This window comes from Antrostomus carolinensis, unplaced genomic scaffold (genome assembly GCF_000700745.2).
Source record: "Antrostomus carolinensis isolate BGI_N321 unplaced genomic scaffold, ASM70074v2 scaffold14915, whole genome shotgun sequence".
NCBI lineage: Eukaryota > Metazoa > Chordata > Aves > Caprimulgiformes > Caprimulgidae > Antrostomus > Antrostomus carolinensis.
The window spans coordinates 8,649-28,385 of record NW_010315811.1 but is presented as its reverse complement, the minus strand read 5'-3'; the positions used below and the strand labels follow the sequence as shown (position 1 = coordinate 28,385).

The 19,737-nt window shown below is 38.5% G+C and overlaps 1 protein-coding gene across 1 annotated transcript in view; it reads right to left on the bottom strand.

The window, feature by feature from the left end:
- Positions 1–17,032, bottom strand: part of RAB27A (RAB27A, member RAS oncogene family) — a 19,338-nt gene extending 2,306 nt beyond the window's left edge. The window contains exons 1-5 of the mRNA XM_010168071.1: positions 16,908–17,032; positions 4,066–4,238; positions 2,324–2,409; positions 1,477–1,580; positions 611–734 (exon numbers count right to left, since the gene is read on the bottom strand). Of these exons, the coding sequence (XP_010166373.1) occupies positions 611–734; positions 1,477–1,580; positions 2,324–2,409; positions 4,066–4,218 (467 nt within the window). The 5' untranslated portion in view covers positions 4,219–4,238; positions 16,908–17,032. The remainder of the gene's footprint in view (positions 1–610; positions 735–1,476; positions 1,581–2,323; positions 2,410–4,065; positions 4,239–16,907) is intronic.
- Positions 17,033–19,737: the final 2,705 nt, after the last annotated feature.

Below are 19,737 nucleotides of genomic sequence, written 5' to 3'. Positions count from 1 at the left end.
GCTCTTTCGTGGGAAACCAGCATTCTGTAATCACTCTGAACACTGGTGAATGGGTCCTGAGACTCTCAAAGAAACTGAGGTTGCATGTTTCCATGGCCATGCCAGAGACAACAGCTACCCTACAACAAACTTTTGTAAAGTGATTCAGCTTGTAAATCAGGATATCCTTGCTTGGTATTATTTTTGTTTTCCCTAAAATCTGACGTAACACTCATCACCTCACCAAACACTCTTTTGGATTTCACTTTGTAAGAGACCTGGGCTTTCTGTGCCCCACAGAAAGCCTCAGCACAGGCAAGAGCAAAATATCAAACCCCCATCATTCATCCATCTCTCCAGCTAAATGCTATTTCTTTTCCAGAATGCTTGTGAAAATTTACTTTGTTTACTGCCAAGGAAAGAAGACTAACCAATCTCCAGTATAAGATTATTGCAATACTAAGTGTGAATTTTTAGGCAATGCAAAAATCATTAATCTCTGACAGAAAAAAAAAAAGATATACTAGCCAGTTAAGCATTCTAAAATGCTTATTCTCACAATAACCTTTCAGTTTACAGAAAACATTTCATTCTGCTTTAAACACAACAATAACTGGAAGGGGTGAGTTACCCGTATTTTTCTGCAAGTTCCTTAGCCTCTTCTTCTTTCACCATTCTTTGGTCGTCCAGATCACTCTTGTTTCCACATAATACAATGTCAGGGTTTTCACAATACGCATGCATTTGTAGCTGACCTAACAGCAACAACATGAATAGGGGTCACAAATTACTGTCACACATAAAGCTCACTAAGAACACTACCACATTTCAGGGACATGAAGTCCTTCAGGAAAACGACTCTTTGAAAGACACAAAACTATGTTCTCTGTTATCTCACGGGACTTCTGCTATTGCACCAAGAAGGCAGAGAACAGGTGGACATCCAATATCACGTACCCAGGGAACAAGCCAGGGAAGCAGAAGACTGACAAAGCTAACACAGAAGATGTGTATTTGTAGCTTAAGAAGTTACGCTCACCAGGTATCTTCAGTGAGCTGTGAGGAAAGGATATACTTCCTTCTCCTGATGGATGATGCTGTTTGGGAACTCCTTCCCCTAGATACACCAGCCTAGTAACATTTGCCTGCCATTAAGTTCTGCTGACAGAGCTTCAGGTGACTCAAAATGGAGTTTTGCATAGGCTTTCCACACACTTGAATTACTCAATACCACCAGAGCCAGGGATATGATGTTCTCTCAGCTTGCTTTTATATAGGTTAAGATTCAGGTTCAACAGGCAAAGCTGAATTTCAGGTAATCACTAGAAGCTACCACTAGCAACTATTACAATTTTGAATGCAACATTTACTTTCTTTTACTGAGAAAGCTATAAAAAACACAGTATTTTCAGTTCTGCTTCTCAGTGAGACTCCATATTTACAAACTTAGCCCCCTCCCCACTGGTGCAATGGAAAAAGAAAAAATAAATGCCATACTTATCCAGTTCCTGACATTCAGAAAGCTTTGCTCATTTGTCAGATCAAAGAGTAGAAGAAACCCCATGGCATCTCTGAAGAAAGCCGTTGTCAAGCTACGAAACCTAGACCAAGCAAAGTGAAATTAGTTGGCTCATCTGACAGTTTACTTTGAAAATATAATTGCATACAGTCATAAAACTGAGGGAATTTAATACGGAATTAACTAGAATGAAATATTCACCATATTGTTTTGCTGATGTAGGGACTGGATAAGAAGAATTGCTAACATTACTATGGCCTACTCAAGGCCTAAGGAAGTGAGAGACGTTTCACTTGAGCGCAAGAGCTTTAGATAAAGTCTTCTACTATAAAGCATGACTTGATCAAGATTCAGAAATTAAAAGAAGAATGAAATTCAAACTTTGAACAGAAATTTGTACCCTATGCACATCAGTTCTTGATTTTAAGGCTATCAACCACTAGGGTGCTAGTCTTTTGATAGACAGATAGAAAATAATCTTTTGAGGTGATTTCACTTCTCTGACTTTCCCAAGACCTCAACATATTTACAGAAATTTAAGGAAAACTGAAAACAGAAAAGCTTTAGAAACATCTATATGCATTGGCCATGAAAAAATAAACTGAAAGTTTCCAGAAGACAAAAAGCAACTATTACAGTTTTAAATTAATGGGTATTCATAGGAAACTTTCCATCACTGTTAAAATTAAAGTAAGCACACTTTCCTATTGATTCATATAATTAAATTATAACAATCAATAACAAGAATTCACGTACTCAATTCCATTTTCATCTAGCTTGATGACAACTGCTTTACTTGCTAGGTGTGGGGGGGTTGAAACATACCTTTCCTGCCCTGCAGTATCCCAGAGCTGCAGATGTATCCTCTGTCCTCTGCCACCAATGCCATCTGGCCCATTTGGTCTATACACCTGTAAAAGGTAAATTTGCAAGACTGAGTGCTAGCAGTCCAGCCTCTATAGAACACAAAATAACTGACATTTAAAGTCATTAAATGCAGCAAAACTGGCATTGCCAATGCAAAGATCTCAACCACAACTCAATCTCTCTGCTTTATAAGACAAAAGTAATATAAATTGCATTTTAATTTTGCATGCAATTGAATATTTAAAAATAAGGGTAAAAAACCCAAACAGTATCCAATAGACTATGGACCCCAAACAGATATTTAAAGCAGCCATTACGTTACATTAGGCAAGCTTAATTTTAGTATTTTGATTTTCTATTTTTTTGCTATTATCTCGTATGGTGTTCAAATTAAAATGTAATTATAGGAAAGCAACAATTGTATCATGCAATCTGGCAATATATTTGTACCACTAACAGAACCTCATTAGCAAACAGAATATACTCATAAAGATAATGACATCTCAGCTGCCAAAAGACTTCTGAGAAAGAGCTGAGGGTAGATCTTATATCATAGCTTAAAAGCAGAAATTGGATGGTAATAATAAAAGCTGAAGAGTTTACTCAGCATGAACATATAAATAAGGCCATCTCAGCTTTGGAAAGATTAAAAATAGATTAATTTACTGTTTAGAACACTTCATGTTAGGTGGCCTTCTTTACTTTCAACTGTCATTGTACCCAAGATCACCAGAGTTACAAACATATCTTTAGAGACACATAAACTTGCTGAATTTATGGATTATATTATTCAGGTTGTGAAACCTAAATCTTATCCTGAGTTATCAAATAGGCTGATCAAGTAAACCCACCATGTTTACTGTCTCACATAAGGAATACTAACTTGTTAAAGAGACCAGTTTCACATTTCATTAAGATATATTTACTCTTTCTACTACTGTGCTGCATGTCACCCATCAAAAGCCAGTCTGCACAATGCCCATTACACCATTCAGATTTCTGGACACTTGGAAAATCATCAGACTACACTGAAAGGCTTCTACATAAGAATGAAAAAAAAACTTGTGCCAACTCAATTTTTCCGTGCAGTAAGGACCAGGATCCAATTGGTTATCATAACGCAGTGCTCAGCTTCATATCAAAAGTAGGTTTGTTTAATAACAATTCAGGGGTTAAACTACCTTATTTTTCACAATTCTTCTCTGGTAGTGGTAACTGTTTAGGAAGCCAGATCAGCTCCATGTATCACGCTATCCCATTTCATTCACATGTTTTAAAATAACATTGCAGTCTTTGTTCACTAGCCATTTCAGTACCCAAACAGCAAAAACATTTTTACTACAGTCCAATCCTTCCTCACAAAGGGAGTTCAACAAAAAAAAAAAAAAAGTGCTACTCCAGGTACTATGTGCACAATTATCAGAGTAGATACACTTGTCAACACTTGCTGAGCACTATGAGTGGTTGCTTACAATCGGCTCTTCTTAAGCTTTGGGGGAAATGGGGGAGGCACAACCCACAATGACAAAAATAACCAAGTAAAATGAGATAATTTCCTTATCACAAGAGTAAGTACACAGTAACTACTGACTGCATGCCTACACATAAGGATTGGCACGTTAGATTTTTTTAAAAACAGATTCTAGCCACCACCAAGACAGATACCATTTTAAAGCAGCACATGGTTTGTGAAAACTCACCACTCTCTTTTCCCGAAAGTCAATGCCCACCGTTGTGATAAATTTGGAGTTAAATTTGCCATCCGTATATTGGTAAAGAAGGCTGGTCTTTCCTACTCCAGAATCACCAAGTGCTAGAAATTTTATGAGGTAATCATAGTCCCCATCAGACATAGTGAAAATTCAGAAGACACCTTAGAAAGCAAAGCAAAAAGGTTTAGTTAGTAAACAACTCTGCCAAGGTTTCTTTCAGCAAATGTTTAAAATACAAATCATTATTTGAACCACAAAGTATCCAGCAGTGGGACCAGTTCTGTACTCTTTTACACTGGTTTCACCTTAAACTCTCAATTATGCCAATTATCAGTATCAAATTCAGCTGTGACTGAAATAAATGCATAGTTAATTTTATCGCATTTCTCTCACTACAAAGAGAAGGCAACACAAGTTTAACTTCATCAGGAAAGGCTGAAAAATCAAGATCAAAGTATTCAAAGTATCTGGAACATGAACTGCAGAGTGTTTTTAATCTGCCAGGAATCTGGCAAAAGCTACTTAAATGCACCAGCAGTGCAATTCTGACCTCACATTCACTGTGACATTACTAACATATGCAAAAAATATTTTTTTCCCAGGCTGCCCACTACATTTAAATAAAAATTACAATAATTTTCTATTAATAGCTATTTTTCAGTCTTGAAGAAGTTTTTCATATCAGGAAGAAAAATAACCAAGCAACATTTTGTTGTTGTTTTTGTGGGGGTTTGTTTTGTTTAGAGGACCGATTTTCAAAGTTTTAAAAGTTTTTATCATGATGCTAGTTAACCATTTAAACTAAATCCTGATACTGAATTGCCATTAAACAACACACACATTTTCCTGTGGCCCATACACATTTAAGAAATTTCTCTCTATCCTTTTTGTGCCTTTGAAAAAATAACCATATTACATAGAGTCTGACCAAAGTGCAGTAACAGCTAGAATGTATAACAAAAATCACTGGCAAATTTAATGTATACTAGAAAGGATTATTTAAGTGCACTAGTACTTTTCTGTTGAGTAGCTACTGAGCCTCTCTTCCCCCAAAACAAACAGTAGAGAGCTGCCTTATGTTGTTTTCAAAGAAATGAACATGAAAAGATAAGCCTAAAATAAGCATTCTAAAAGCAACATAAAACTGGCATTAAATTGCCTCTTATGAAGGAGGGAAGTAGATAAAAAATACAAAAAATAATATTTGATGATGAAATAAAATACAAAAAAGAGTAAAATCTGCTGTTTCAACTGTAAATAAGTATTTTTGGAACTATTTGTAGCTTGAACTAGAGAAAATTATTCATTTCAAGTCAAACGCTGCAGTAGTTTGCATCAATGGGAAAACACCAACTCATTTCTTGAATGTCAACTCACAGCTTGAGGTTTGGAACAAGCTCTGTATCACAAGTATGTGGGCGTCAATCTTCGCCATTAAGCTAAAACCATAACTATCTTTAAAGCTCCAACTTTATGTTACTGCTGCTCTTGGTTACGAGCCAGAGCTGTGATTATTCGACCTAGCCATGACTGGACTTCCCACAATCAAAGGCAGACAACGAGCGGATTTACACCCATTTACTCTCCAACTGAAGAGTCAGTGGAAACCATCTGACACGTTTTTGCCATTTCCAGTTTTGAAGTCTTCCCCAGCCAAGGCACATTTTACATGACGCCCTCAATGACAGTAAAACCTTGCAGAAAAGGGGGCTTAGGTGACAGAGTTCACACTCACTACCATGCCACAGCCAGCTAATTCACTTTTCACTGTTGTGTTTTAATACAAAGTTTTGCAACAGAGTAAAAGATTGAAACAAAAAACCCCACAGTTATAGTTACCAGGGAGTTTTTGACATAAATACACCACAACATCAGGCCTGCATCCACTACACAGGTCTGGAGGAGCAGCATATTCAAGTAAGCAAGTTGAACAGGCAGCCACACACTGACATAAGAACATTTTTAGAAGAAATTAAAAGCCCTGATCCATTAGACACACTCACACATACCAGAAAAAGGGGGTTGGGGGCTTTTGCTTCATTTTTTAAGTCCTCCTCCTTGTTGGGGAAGGAAAAAAGAAAAAAAAAAAAAAGTAAAATCGGGTTGTCTACCTTGTAGCTCTACAAAGGGTATTTTCATCGAAATGCACTAGAAGGGAAAAATACTTTAAAAAGCAAACAAGGAGGTTTTTACTAAAGGCTGTATTTGATGGAGACTTCCATCTCTCATATGGCTTTTCTTTTGCCCTCAGATGTTCTCCAAGGGGAAAGGGCTGTGTAAGCTCCCCCTCTATTCAAGTACATGTTCTTTCAGTTCCAATACCCTTAAATTAACTGTTGCCTGAAAAGGCTTAAATACACGTCTTAGGGCCAGCATATCATACAAAGACAAGGTAGCTTCATGTCTTTTAATATGCTATCCCATCTGTACAGAAGTATTTGCCTTGTCAGTATTTTGCTAGCTAGTTCTAAGTATATAGAACATATCTTTTATTAAGAGACACAAATGATAATGTCACCTCATCACTGCTAATTTGTTTTGTAAGAAAGCTAATTTATCTTGCGCCCTGTGCAAGACCTTATGGAGGAAGAAAGGGCGCTACAGCTCTTACTTAGAGCTCTTACTTGCACCCTTCCACTGGACAGAGCTGGGTGAAAGCTCTGGCTAAAACAGAAAGGTCAAGGTTAGACATTGGGGAAGTAAAACCTAAAGGTATTCCCAGTGTCTTATCTGATTTGTAGACTATCTGTTTGGACAAACACGCTACATCGTTCAGACCACTTAAACCTCAGTTCTCCATATGGTTGGTAACAAATACCATTTGCAAACGACTGATTCGATGACCAGGAGCCCTTCACTGGAAGAGCATAAAAATGCCTTCTAAAGGATTTGCTTGAGAAGGAAATTTTCTCCTTAGGCTTTTCAGATGCACACACCTTTCACTGCACCCCATAATGTCAATCTATTATTCAAATATCTCCAAGGAGTGGTTCTTGTGAAACCCTGCACAGTTAACCTATCCTGGAAGACATGCAAAGAGCTATTTTCATAGCAGTTTCAAGCCTTGTCCTCCTCCCTGTACAAATATTTAAAAAGTGATCTCCACCCTCTGCTTCCGAGACCTGCAGTCCTAGCGCCCAGACACATCCAGCTCCACACAACAGAAGTAAGAATATATTCACAGCAAAGTATATTCATAGCAAAAACTGTTGTGGAGTTTTTAAGAGTCATGGCCCTCTCACTAAAAACCCATTTCATTTTTCCTTCCAGCTTTGCTTTTTTTAAAAGGCTTTATAGTTTCATGCCTTCCAGTCTTTCCTTCCACATTTTTATACCTCATGTATCAGGAAAGTGGGAAATAAAAAAGGAAGAATCAGAGAAAATTGATTATACAATTAGAATTCATCAGGTCACCAAAATAAAAAAAAAATCTGAATTCATTTTAGAATTATCATTCCCAAATCTTGCTTCTAAGAGTAAGAACTCCTTGGCTGAAAAAATTCACTGATGGATACAGTTTCAGGCCTTCCAGGGTTTTGCCTTTTGTAAACCGCTCCCTGAATCCCCTTCAGCTCTGGCTTTGCACTTTGCCTAGCATGCTGATGGACAGGGGCTATGAACAAGTGCTGGGAAAACTCCACTGGCCTTTCCCACTGCTGACAGGACCCCCACAGCCAGCACTTAAGCTGTGCCTGTACGAGTGCCACGCTGGAGCCTCCACATACACGCATGTCCAGATCACAGCTTGCCAAGAAGAGATGCTCTGCAAAGCAAGTGCTGCTCTTGTTCAGTGGATTTCGTAGTTCAAGGTACTTTCACATTAATGGGCATCAGCTTTAACAGGCTCATATTTTTGCCTCCACAACACAAATATCACAACCCCACTGTGTGATAAAACATTCAAGACTATGGCAGGGTTGTTCCTGAATAAATGAAGGAAATTGGCTTGGCATGCAGGATTTCCCCTGTGCAGTATAGGGACATGGAATATGCTTTCTGAACAAACAGCCCTTGCACAAAACATGCAACTCCTTTGCTGCTACGGAGCTTATGGAGAGGAGAAGGAAGAAGGCGTGAAGAGATGAATGAATGAAAACACAAGCGGAAAAAAAAAAGCATTGAGCTGCAAATAAAAATATGTACAGCCACACACAGTGTAAAATGCAGGAAATCTAAACATGCTCTTTATCTGAGACAGTCCTCACGCACGTCAATTTAAAGTAAAGTATACCACTTACCCCAAACTCTGCTAAAGGAATAGTTAGGGCACACCAGAGACAGCACTTCAATAGCCGTATTTTTCTAGCACCACCTCTTTAGTACACAGCCAAGAGGCTTACGTGTCACCTGTTTGCATTCATGTTGATGTTGATGGGTGCTCAGAGATAAAGAGGTGTGCCTCATGTCTCCATGTCTAAGGAGGGTGCTGCCTGACAGCATGGCTGGGAAGCAATTACTCAGTTCACATGTCCCATTTATTCCTGGAGGCAAACAGCATTTCAGAAGACATTTGTGCATGACCTACCCAGGAGCACATGTAAAGTATCTGCTAAATCACCCACACATCTAAATACAATTACATTGCTCCTAACACATGTTTTCATACAAAAATGTATTAATGATGGAGTACATGGATCAGAGATGTTCAGTTCTGTTCACAGCTTCCTGTATGCTTATGATTAAAGAGTTTACATGGGCCCTGGGAGAAAAGCAGTCCTGCTCCCACACAGACAGAAAAGGAAAATGCTGCAGGTCTCTCAGTGGACACTGTGAATACAAGTACATGGTAACAATGCATTTTTACAGGTCTGACCATTCTGCAAGTGCAGGTAAATTCATACTAAAAAAGCTGCTCCCTGGGCACTACACAGACTTAAACAACTTCAGTAGCTGCTTTATACATCACCTGATCTGTTACAGCAGAAGCACTGAGAAAGTGACCTGGACATCAAAGGAAGACATTCACTAATCCTGTTGTACCAGCACTCCCATCACACTACAGCAAAGCGATAACCACATTCTTGCCTAGCGTGGGTGAAGCCTAGCGGACAGCCTCACCCTGCTCCAAGGCTTCAGTAGCACCTTAATGCTTGCAAAACCATCAGACACCTGCCAGCTCTGACAAGACAAGGGGCAGAGAGTTAAATCATGTTCCTGCTTAGTCGACACTTTCTTAGAAGTGCCTTTGGCTAAAAGCTGCCAGATATGTACAATTGTAATGTAAACACATTATGACAACAAATTTTTATAAACTCAAGTAACTGCTATCCTGGGGGACAAGAGTTAATAAATAAGCACTTTACTGAAATATTCTGAGCTGCACTATTTTTTTCTTAGGAAAATATATGACCTGGCTTGCTTTAATTTTGGCCAAAATGACACTTTCTGTGACTTCTGGGATTTTTCTGTAACATAAATAACAAGACAGAAAATACCCCTTCCTCTCACAAATGAGAGAAAGAGATTCAGTTGCTCTAAGCATTTACCTTTTGGTTATTCTCAATTGCTTTACTTGACACTTTACTGTTACGACTTTTTTTGTTTCAACTATAGAGGAATTCTAAGGAATTGAAGGATCAGTGTTTAAGGATTGTCTCTTTCTTGGAAGGATCTAAGTAATTTCAAGAGTGCTCAGGACACATATAGGAATCTGCAAAAATACATGCAAGAAAATAGGCTGCAAGGCTTTACCTTCCAAATGCTGATGTCAGTTCTATCTCAGTTGAAGGTGCTCTAGGACACTTTGTCAGCTGTCAGCATTGCTAGGACTGCAGAATTTTGCAGAGCAAGAAGAATTGACAGGCATACAAAGCACTCTGAGAATGAGTTACAACGGGAGATGCCAAGCATAAAATCATGATCCTGCCCAGAAAGGGGGCACAGAAGGGGTAAGTGAAGCAACAGGTATGCAGACAAGGTGAGAACCTTGCACAACAGGCTGGGCTGGGAAACAACAGATTCTGGATTTTGTTTCCAGAAGAGCATGAGAAACTGGGAATGGAGAAGCCAGGAAAGGAAAAATCAGTTAGTTTTGCAACTACATGTGCATTTCAGTATAACCAAACCAAGAAAAAGAAAGCCGAATTTTAAAGAATGGCTCAGTTACATAAAGGATGAAAGGCAGCATGGAACTGGGGAAAAAATGGAAAATAAAACCACAAATGTGGAAGGCGATACTCCAATATCATCCATATGGAAGTATCTCTGTGCAGTTTTAACTTCTCTGAAAAAAGCACAGCACCATCTCTACTCCCTCATCAGTTTCTAACAATTTCATGCTTCATGATAAGAAAATACTGTAGACAAAGATTTGCAACAGTATCTGATGAAAACAGTTGAACTCTCTCAGAGGAGGTGTCCCCCTCTTGTGAACCAGAGCTTTTGGCTCCAAGTTACCTCTTTGAACTCTCATCAGAAGTTGTTTCCAAGTTGTAGCAGTGAAGCAAACATCTGTACCATGTGAATAAATGCCAGAGTAGACTAGGAAAAATAAAACAATTAAACAAAAAACAAAAACAACAAAAAAATCAACAAAAAAAACCAACCAAACAAACAAAAAAAAAACAGCTCCATACTACTTACTCCTTCCTCAACCATTCAAGTGTTCCTCTAACAAACACATTAAGCCACAATGCCTCACAAGTTAACATACCATGCTTTTTCACTAACTTATAAACAGGAAATTCAGAGTGATGCCCAGCATCCTTCCTGTGACAATTCTGACTGCTCTGGGACCCAGCTCATAACTTACCCACAGCCTAATCCCAACATCTGTAAGACATCACTACACTGGACCTGCTTTTGACAGTATCAAGGAATTATGAACAACAGTCTTACATAGATTTACACAGTTTCCAACTCTTTCAGTCAATACAGGAGCCACCAGGATTTCAGCCACAAAGCTGGAGAGCATTCAGAGAAGGAGGGAAATTTCCAGAAGCTGCCCACCCGCTCATTCAGCAACACTTCCAACTCCAGAAGGGTAAGGAAAAAGAGTACACTTCTATTTCTGCCCTCAGAGATAGCCACTGAAAGATAAAGGAGAATATAATAAGAATCACACAGGATCATAAGAACTGAGCATTTCTTTAAGGAATGGCTTGGTTTTCCTGGAGATAGCAAAAATCTCCATCAGACAGCTAGAATAAGCAGGCACATGAAAAAGCAGAATAAAAGGAATAAGAAAAGGTAAAAAAATCTAAAAACTGAAAAAGGACGAAATTTCATATATGCAGTTAGAATATGAATGAACCAACACCTCAGGCAAAATGTGCATGTACTCATGCTAAAGGAAGTTTTATATTTTATGTTCTGCCTATATGGGCAATTCAGTAGGCTACAATACACATTAGTCAGGCCAGGTTCTTCGTTTAAGCCTGTTGAAGCATACCCTGTAAATAGCCAGAGATAAATATTTGCAGCTTCTTTAAATATATATATATTTTTCTCCTCCAGGGCAGGAAAGTTCTCAGCTGCCTTCTACCTTGTTTTGTAGGACAGATACCTGGAATACAGATAACGATTCTCCAAAAGGTCACACTGCCAAGCTTACGAAGGACAGAACACAGATCCTGCATTAGAGGAAATAATCTGGCAAAAATAAACAACCATGATTAGGTCAATTAAAAGTCTATGGAGAAGGTCAGTCAACAGACAACCTGAAGATACCTCCTAGTCAATGCTAGATAAAAGTGAAACCCACACAAATATGATACAAATGGGACTATAAAACTGCGTCATTCATCTAACATGATGTGGACAAGCGTACAAAGGAGCAAGGCAGGAAAGAATTTCAGTGCAGAATTTAATCCACCTTTTCATCCTCTGGATTGGCAATATCTGCTTCTCTTCTTTTTCATAGAGGGTAAACTCTGTTCCTTGTTAACTCCAGTTTTTGACTGGAAGATGAAACAAAAGTTACTTTTTCTGCAGCTGCTACCATTCTTTAGCATTATTGCTCTTCTACAATATTGTGTTCTGTCCTTACTTGTGGTGCAAGTTACTTGATACAGTTCAACAACAAATAACAGGGGGGACAGTATATAGTATTTCTTACATTTTGTTCTGGCTATTAATTCCTCAGGAAGTTATAAAGTTTTCTTATTACTTAGATGACACTGAAATATGCAAAGATTTTTAAGTCCGTGAGAAGTTAGTCTGTCTTCACCTGCCGAAGGAAAACAGCTAACCACAAGGCACTGTGGTATTCTGGAGCAGGACTTATGTGTCAGATCATACTTCCAGCCACCAGTGAAAAAATCCTATTCCTCAGAAAAATTACCAGTTAGCAAAGTTACTGACTGAACAACTAATTAATATCCATTTCTAATGAGCTGGAAAATCTCTATTATTTATTAATATCAGGCATTACCTTAGCAATAATAAGTAGTTATTTGTGGAAATACTTAATTAGAAGGGTTTCTTAAATGGAATGGGCAAAATAAATTTATAGTTATCTGTGGGAAGCAAGGCAAATTGTCAGTTGAGAAAAATCCTGTCCAGTAACTAGAAAAGGTTATTCCTTCTACTCCTTAATTTTGAATCCAATGTGATTGGACTTGAAGCACAAGAGTCGGTCAGAGATGCTAAGCAGGGAAATGGTGCACACAGGGGGAGACAGAAGGATATATCCAGACTGATAAAACTTGAGGCTCACAGCTAGCGTTCACCCCTCCCAAATTTTACAAATCAGAAAATCTTGACAGAAGCATCCTTGCAGGTACTGAGCTCACTGGGCCTACTCCCAACCATGCTGGTAACCACTGCAATGTGGAGACAGCCAGAGCACTGCAGGCTGGCAGCACGACACTTCAAACAAACTGAGGGACGGGTCAGTCGTGAATAATCTGCTCAATTCAGACAGTACTGGGCACAATCCTTCAGTAAACATGTCTGGAAATAGTAAGCATATGTAACACTTCCATGCTTTATAAATGCTATGAAAAATGTTAGAAATAACTTGCTGAGAATACTCTGGGCATAATTTAACTTGTCCCTTACACAACAGAATACCACTTCTGCCTGAAATACAGCCAGGCAGTATTCAATAGGCCACGACCTGTTCTCTTCAGGAAGTTAATGATGTGTGACAGCAAAGCAGAAATCTTGATCTGTGACAGCAAGACACAGTCATTTTGGAGCCTGCTTGTGGCTCAAAAGTATCACTTAAACTCTTCTAACAAAGCACAGCTAAAACTACAGGGTTTGGGGGTTTTTTCGCAAGAACTGAAAAATAAGCCCACACTTTCAACAAGTCACCACGTCTTCCACTTGAACAGCTCCAGAACTGCAGCATGTATTAACACTGTCCAAGCTTTCTATTGAGGCTCTGCAGTCTGCCAAAATATTCAGACAGCGCTTTGGCAAAATGCTTTCTTCAATTTGTATCCTAGCACAGCTTCTTCTCTAGCGCCTCAGGGAAGTGATAATTCAAAAGAAGCACCAATTAAGCAGGCTGAACTGGACAATACAAAGCTTCTATTCAAAAAGCCTGCTGTTTTTCAACCTGAGTTGCCAACACTATTTATCTTACTACTCTGATCAGAATCCCATATTACAGCGTGAATTATAGTTAAATCTTGATATACAGCAGAGACTGCTCAGATAAATGACACAGCAAATTAGAATTTCTTACACTAATTCTTGTCATAGAATCATAATCATAGAATCATTAAGGTTGGTCATGGAGGTATGCACGAGCCCTGCAAGGAAAGCAAAAAGAACCACAAGTCTAGTGCCACAGTTTGCCCACACTATTCATTTTAGTTTCTCCAGGATTGAGGGAGGGCCCCAAGACGGCTGTAGAGTAACACCCTGGCTGAAACTTGGCAGCTGCTGCCAGCTTTTCATGCTGTAGATGCCTTCCTGCAGAACTCTTTCTTAACCATTTCATGCAGACATACAGGGTCCTCAAGTTTCACTTTAACTGACCTACAATAACAGGCAATTTCCTACCTCTCCTCCCAGAAGTCTTCAATTAAAATTATTATTCAGAATGTTTCTGCTATAGCTAATAAACAGCTCAGCAGTAGTGAGTTTGCAGAACAACCACCTCTATAACCCAAGTTCCATAAAAAAAAACATACAAAGTTATTCTAAGAAAATAAATTGCCAGTCAGACTGCTCTAATTGATCCAAGTAGTGCAAGTTCCCTACAGAAAACTATGTCAGAGCAATGCATATGTAGTTTTCATACCACAGTGGATTCAAACTGTGCTTTATTGACTTAACAGGCAGTGTAAAACTTTGCATACTTATGAAGAATCCAAGAATCTGACACAAACTGATAAACCAACTTCATACAACGATTTGCAATTTTTTATGTTCTACGTTATGACTGAGAAAGGCAAACCTCTGAAATGAAAAATGGGATATAAAGGTTAAGTAGGTATGAAAGAATCTATTCAGCTACGCACTTCTGTGCACAAGTCACAAGAAACTGGGTGTATGCAATGGTCCTGTCCAACGAGAGTTTCTATTTGAAAAGACTCATTAAAGTAGGCGCTGCTGTTTCATCTTCTATTAAAAGACTGACTTCGGCTTGCAGTGTTTGGTTTGATTTTAAACCCCTGCATATTTCCTGTAGAAGGAAATGAAAATCCAGTAATGAGACTCGAGTACAAACAAATGCAGTATGTGAAAAAATAAAATCTCAGCCAGCTCTCATCAGCACAGCTGCAGTGCCTATGCTAATATATACCAACCCACTCGCTCACAGAGAATTCCCACCTCACCAAGATCGTTCTGCTTCTGTTTATACCAACAGTTGCACCATAATGCATCAAAACGGAATTACTGTAGAGAAACTTTATCCCTATAACACAAACAAAATTCAGAAGCAGGAGCTGTATTATTTCCTAGTTATGAAGTCAAACATGTTAGACCAAAGAAAAATTACTCTTAACTTTTTCTCCTTAAAAAGTTATTTCTGCTTCCCTTTGACTAGAGCTTGATTTCCTCATTATATCATTATCCCAGGATATGTTCCAGGTTTTCCACTAACTGCTTCTAAGATTTTTTGAGTTCATTCTTTAAATTTTGTATAGTTCCAGAATTTTTGTTGGTTGTCTTTTTTTCAATTTACTTTTTTAAAGGCAAAAAATTTTACAATTTCTCTTTGATGCCATTCTTAGTGACTCGTTTAAAGAATTCCAACTGAATTAGATTCTTAGTTTGTCTTTACTAGGCTTAATTACTAAGGGTGTTTTGTTTAAGATAGTGTTGTAAATGAAAGACATGCTGGAAAAAAGCAAATATACTGAAACTCACTGGGAGTATGGTGAGGGAAAGGCAGGCAGCGCCACCTGCTAGAATACTGTTTTGCTCTACACAATAGAATCCTAACCTTATCAAAATTTAATCCTCAAATAACTTAGGCTAGGAGAAATCTCTACTCTGAAATGTGCTGGAAATTGTTTCTGTAACACACATTCGAAATGTACATGGTTAGCAGTAAATTACAATTAAGCAACTATGAAAACCAATCCATCCAACACAGCAAAGAAAAAAAAAATCACTAAATCAAGCATCAATGTTTACAAAAATCCTTCCTCACAGTTATTTTATATAAGCTTTTTCATACACTGAGGATGTCTATAAAGAAACAGCAAGAAAACATATATTTCACTACATTTATGAATTTGTCATTTCTTTCTCATAAAAAAGTCAAGGGGTAATGATCAGAACTAGAAAAATCATCTTAACATACTCTAGACTAGACATCAATTAAAACCCTGGGAAAGTCTTGTGACTTTGCCACAGAAGCAAAGGAGAATACTTCTTTCTGTTCTCTGAACAACTCCTCCTTGGTTATTTACAGTCTATAAAAACTGGAGTCTTGGTCCATGATTAGAAAAACTCCAGTAAACACATGGGCTAGAAAGAATGGCTGACTACAAATTCATGCTTGCAGTGGCAAGGAATGACCTAGTCATTTTTAGTTTCTTCCAGAGGAGATACAAAACACAGCAATAACATCCCAACCCCCACATTGACTTTACCATCATTAATTTTAAGACTGAAGCCATTACTATATGATTGAACAAGGAATATGAACTAGATGAGTTCTCATGGTTCCTTGCAGACCAATTTCTTTTGCTAATTAAAAATAACAGACTGTGTAACACATCATTTTTATTCCTTTTATCATCAATGTATTTAGTATACATGAGAAGAAGCACGGTGGTACGAAACCCAGTTAAAAAACCCACCATTCTAAAGGATTGTTTTATTAGTATAATTTATCTTTATATGTTAATCAGAACATAGGAATAAATAGAGAGAGAAAAAGCTCAAGCTGTACAACATTTAAAAATACTGTATTATAAAATGTTATTTGCTCAGGATACTTTACTACCAAACAGCTAATTCCACCTTCTAACTATAGAACAAGTTTGACTTAACACAGAAGGAAATGTAGGCTGATTACCTGGGACCAGAAAGGGCATCTTATGGTTACTGAATCCAGACACTGGTCACAGCAGTCAATTATTTTAATCTTATTGATAAACTTACCCAAGTTTGTCTTTAAATCTACTGAAAAGCAATGACCAAAGACATACCAGATTGCTGCAGTTTCGTCATTTAAACCCAAAGCCTATGTTTTACATAAGCCAGTGGACTTCCCAGTTTTGTTTACTTTTCCCTCTAGAACATGAGGATGCAGTAATGCTGAACTGTCTCTCAAAATCAAAGTATTTCAGACAGTTTGTCAAAAGTACAGCAACATTGTTTCAGAGTTCTTAACAGACAAACAGTTGGCACACAACTGTCAGCTTAAGAAAACAATGTAATAAATTTAATAAAATAAATAAGAGAAAGTATTTACATACCTATGCTTAACAGCTGCAAATGGATCTGTAGTTTTCCACAGGTACTTCAGTGACGAGTTTCCTGACACAGTTCAGATCTCTTGAATACCATAGTCATGCAAAAAGAGCTGTTTCTCATCTACAGGTGGTATCAGCAGAGAAAGAAAATAAAACCAAAATAGTGTAGTTCAGAATAACAGCGCTAAAATTCGCACTGACATGTAAAGCTGCCAGCCCCACACAACCACCCTACCCACCTAATCACATTCAGCTGCTTGTCATGTGGTCTTTGCTGACGGATCAAGTGATCTGTTTTCCTCCTTTTAAAACTAAGCAACGCAGTTAACCAGATCTCCCTAAACCAGGTAACAAACACTGGGCTTTAGCTGAAAGCAGTGACCCTCCTCCTTCTTATCACAGGGACAGGAAGTTGCAGTGTGTTTTGTTCCAAAAAAAAAAATACAGCAAACGCAGTAGTCTACTATAAAGAAACACGGTGAGCATCAAAAGCTCCCAAAACCTAATGGACAATTTCAGTTTTGAGCCTGGTTTTACTTTGTGCCCTTAGAGATGGCAGAAAAAGTTACCGATAAAAAAATTGGCACAGACACTAGAGTAAGACCACGTGAGAAGGAGCTGGATGGAAGGATTTGGGAGGGCAGTGGCAGCAGTAGCTGGGGCTTTGTGGGCACTGATGTCCAGCCCCTTCTGTTGAACCACTTCTGATGGCAAAAAGCTCCAACAAAAGACCAGAGTTAAGATGCTGCCAGAAACTTTCTGAACCATTGCAGGTAAATCTGCAAGACACCCCCACCCAATTCTAAGAGACATACGGAGACATTTTCAATATTTAAGTAATTTCAAGGAAATAAAGTTACTGATTTAACATGTAAACCAGCTCTTCCTCAACAAGTCCATTCATCAGGGCCTGTCAACACAAGCACCCAACAGGCAAGATTCATGTGCCCAGCCAGGTTACAGCACTGGTGTCTGCACCAAAGCACTTGCTGTTCTGAGGTCCATGCACTGGGTCCAAGGGATGAGAGAGGAACTACACAGCCACCAGCAGATACCATGAGACCTTGTCCCCTCTCACAAATGCCCTTGACATTACAGATGCTAACAGTAGAGGACTGAAAGGTGTGGACAAAACACGTTCTGCACTCACCATGTAAGATTTAACAGACATGAGACTTTACAGAAGACAGTTCACCTTGCACAACCCTTTCTTGTCTTCGTTTCTTTCCTCACAGTGTTTCAAGAGCAGAGAAGAAAGGAAATTAAGGTGGTCTTACTCTACTCTCCAGTCTTATCATTTAGGAAGTGCTGCTACAACATTTACTGTGTCCTTAATGCATTTGTCTACCAGCAACAAAGACAACTCTACAAGCTCCTTAATTCACTTGTTTCTGTGGGGCAATTTTTATTGCCCTTTCCCCAGTGAACATTAAAGTTCTGTTTATACAGAGCTTGCAAACAGCTATCTGTGGTGCAAGACTTCTTCACGTTCCACTTTAGCATTTTTCCAGATTTAACTAAAATCCATTTCTTTGACATTTGTTACAGGTTACAATTTTTAAAACTCTATCCATTCCTGGCTCATTCCAGTTTTCTATAAATTTCACCACAGTTTCAGAAGAACATAGAAGTCCCTTTTTTGCTCCTTCATGCAATAAAAACGTTTGTGTTCAATTTTCAGCAACATGAACATTTTAAATCTTTAACTGCTCCCTTGTTCGACACCAGCACATTTGTTGTGAAGAAATATTCAGACCACAAGCACCCGAGAATTTCTGGTAACCGCTCCAGAGCGCAGAAGGAGGAACAGGATAAGAAGTGTTGACAGACAAAGCAACAACTCTTTTGCTGTGTTGCAAACAGCCCTGGGGGTGGCTACACAGGCTGAACACAAACTGCCTATCTGAAAGTCTCAACCAGAAATGTAAATGGAGTTCAAACTCTCACACAGTAAGATTTTTGCCATCTTTAAGGGGAAAGCAATTCATAAATAATTCCCAGGCTTCAGCTTTTGATTTCAGGACGAAATGAGGCTGCTTAACTTTTCTCTTACCAGCTTGGTGTGAAGAATACCAATGAATTTTCCCTTCCTCCTTCTAGTAAAGAGTTTTATCCAAAACACTAAGACTTTGCTAGGAAGGTAGAGCTGAAATAAAGCTTATTTTCTGAAAGTGAATTTGTGTTGATTTCAAACATATTACCAAAGTTATTACCAAAACAGAGAGCCTCGGTTTACAAACAGGGAGGACATAAATGCTTGGTTATTTGAAGCCTGTTTTTAAACAAACGCATCTGCAGCTGAGTTAATGCTACTGCAATGGTAGGAAGCAGACAGAAACCGTATGGCAGCAGCTGGAACAGGAACCACTGCAGCCAGCACAAGGTAAGCCCTCCCTTCACTGCTACCCAAATCTTACGCATTTATAAGATCTTGGACATTTTCTAAATTGATGCAGGGGATTAAAATTACACTAGTATAGACCTGAAACTGTAAAATGTAGTTTCGCAGCTACAGCTCTACAAAGGAATGGCCACCTATTTAGTTATTAAATCTTCCTGCTGTTTTTATGAACAAGAAGATCTGAATGCATGGAATTTATGGCCTCCTTATAAAAATGATCTATGCTATACAGGCTTAGGAATTGAGGAGGAAATTTGAGGAGAGTCAAACACAGTGCACAGTTTGGAGCATTCTTCACCACAAGCATCAGAGTATTTGCCTTCATACATTCCATGCTCTTGAGAAAAGCTGCAAGTGTCTGAACTGTCCTGTAGCAGGTGTTCCCCCTCAAAGAAAATGCTGAATTGTTACCTGTGACCATGGTTCTTGCAG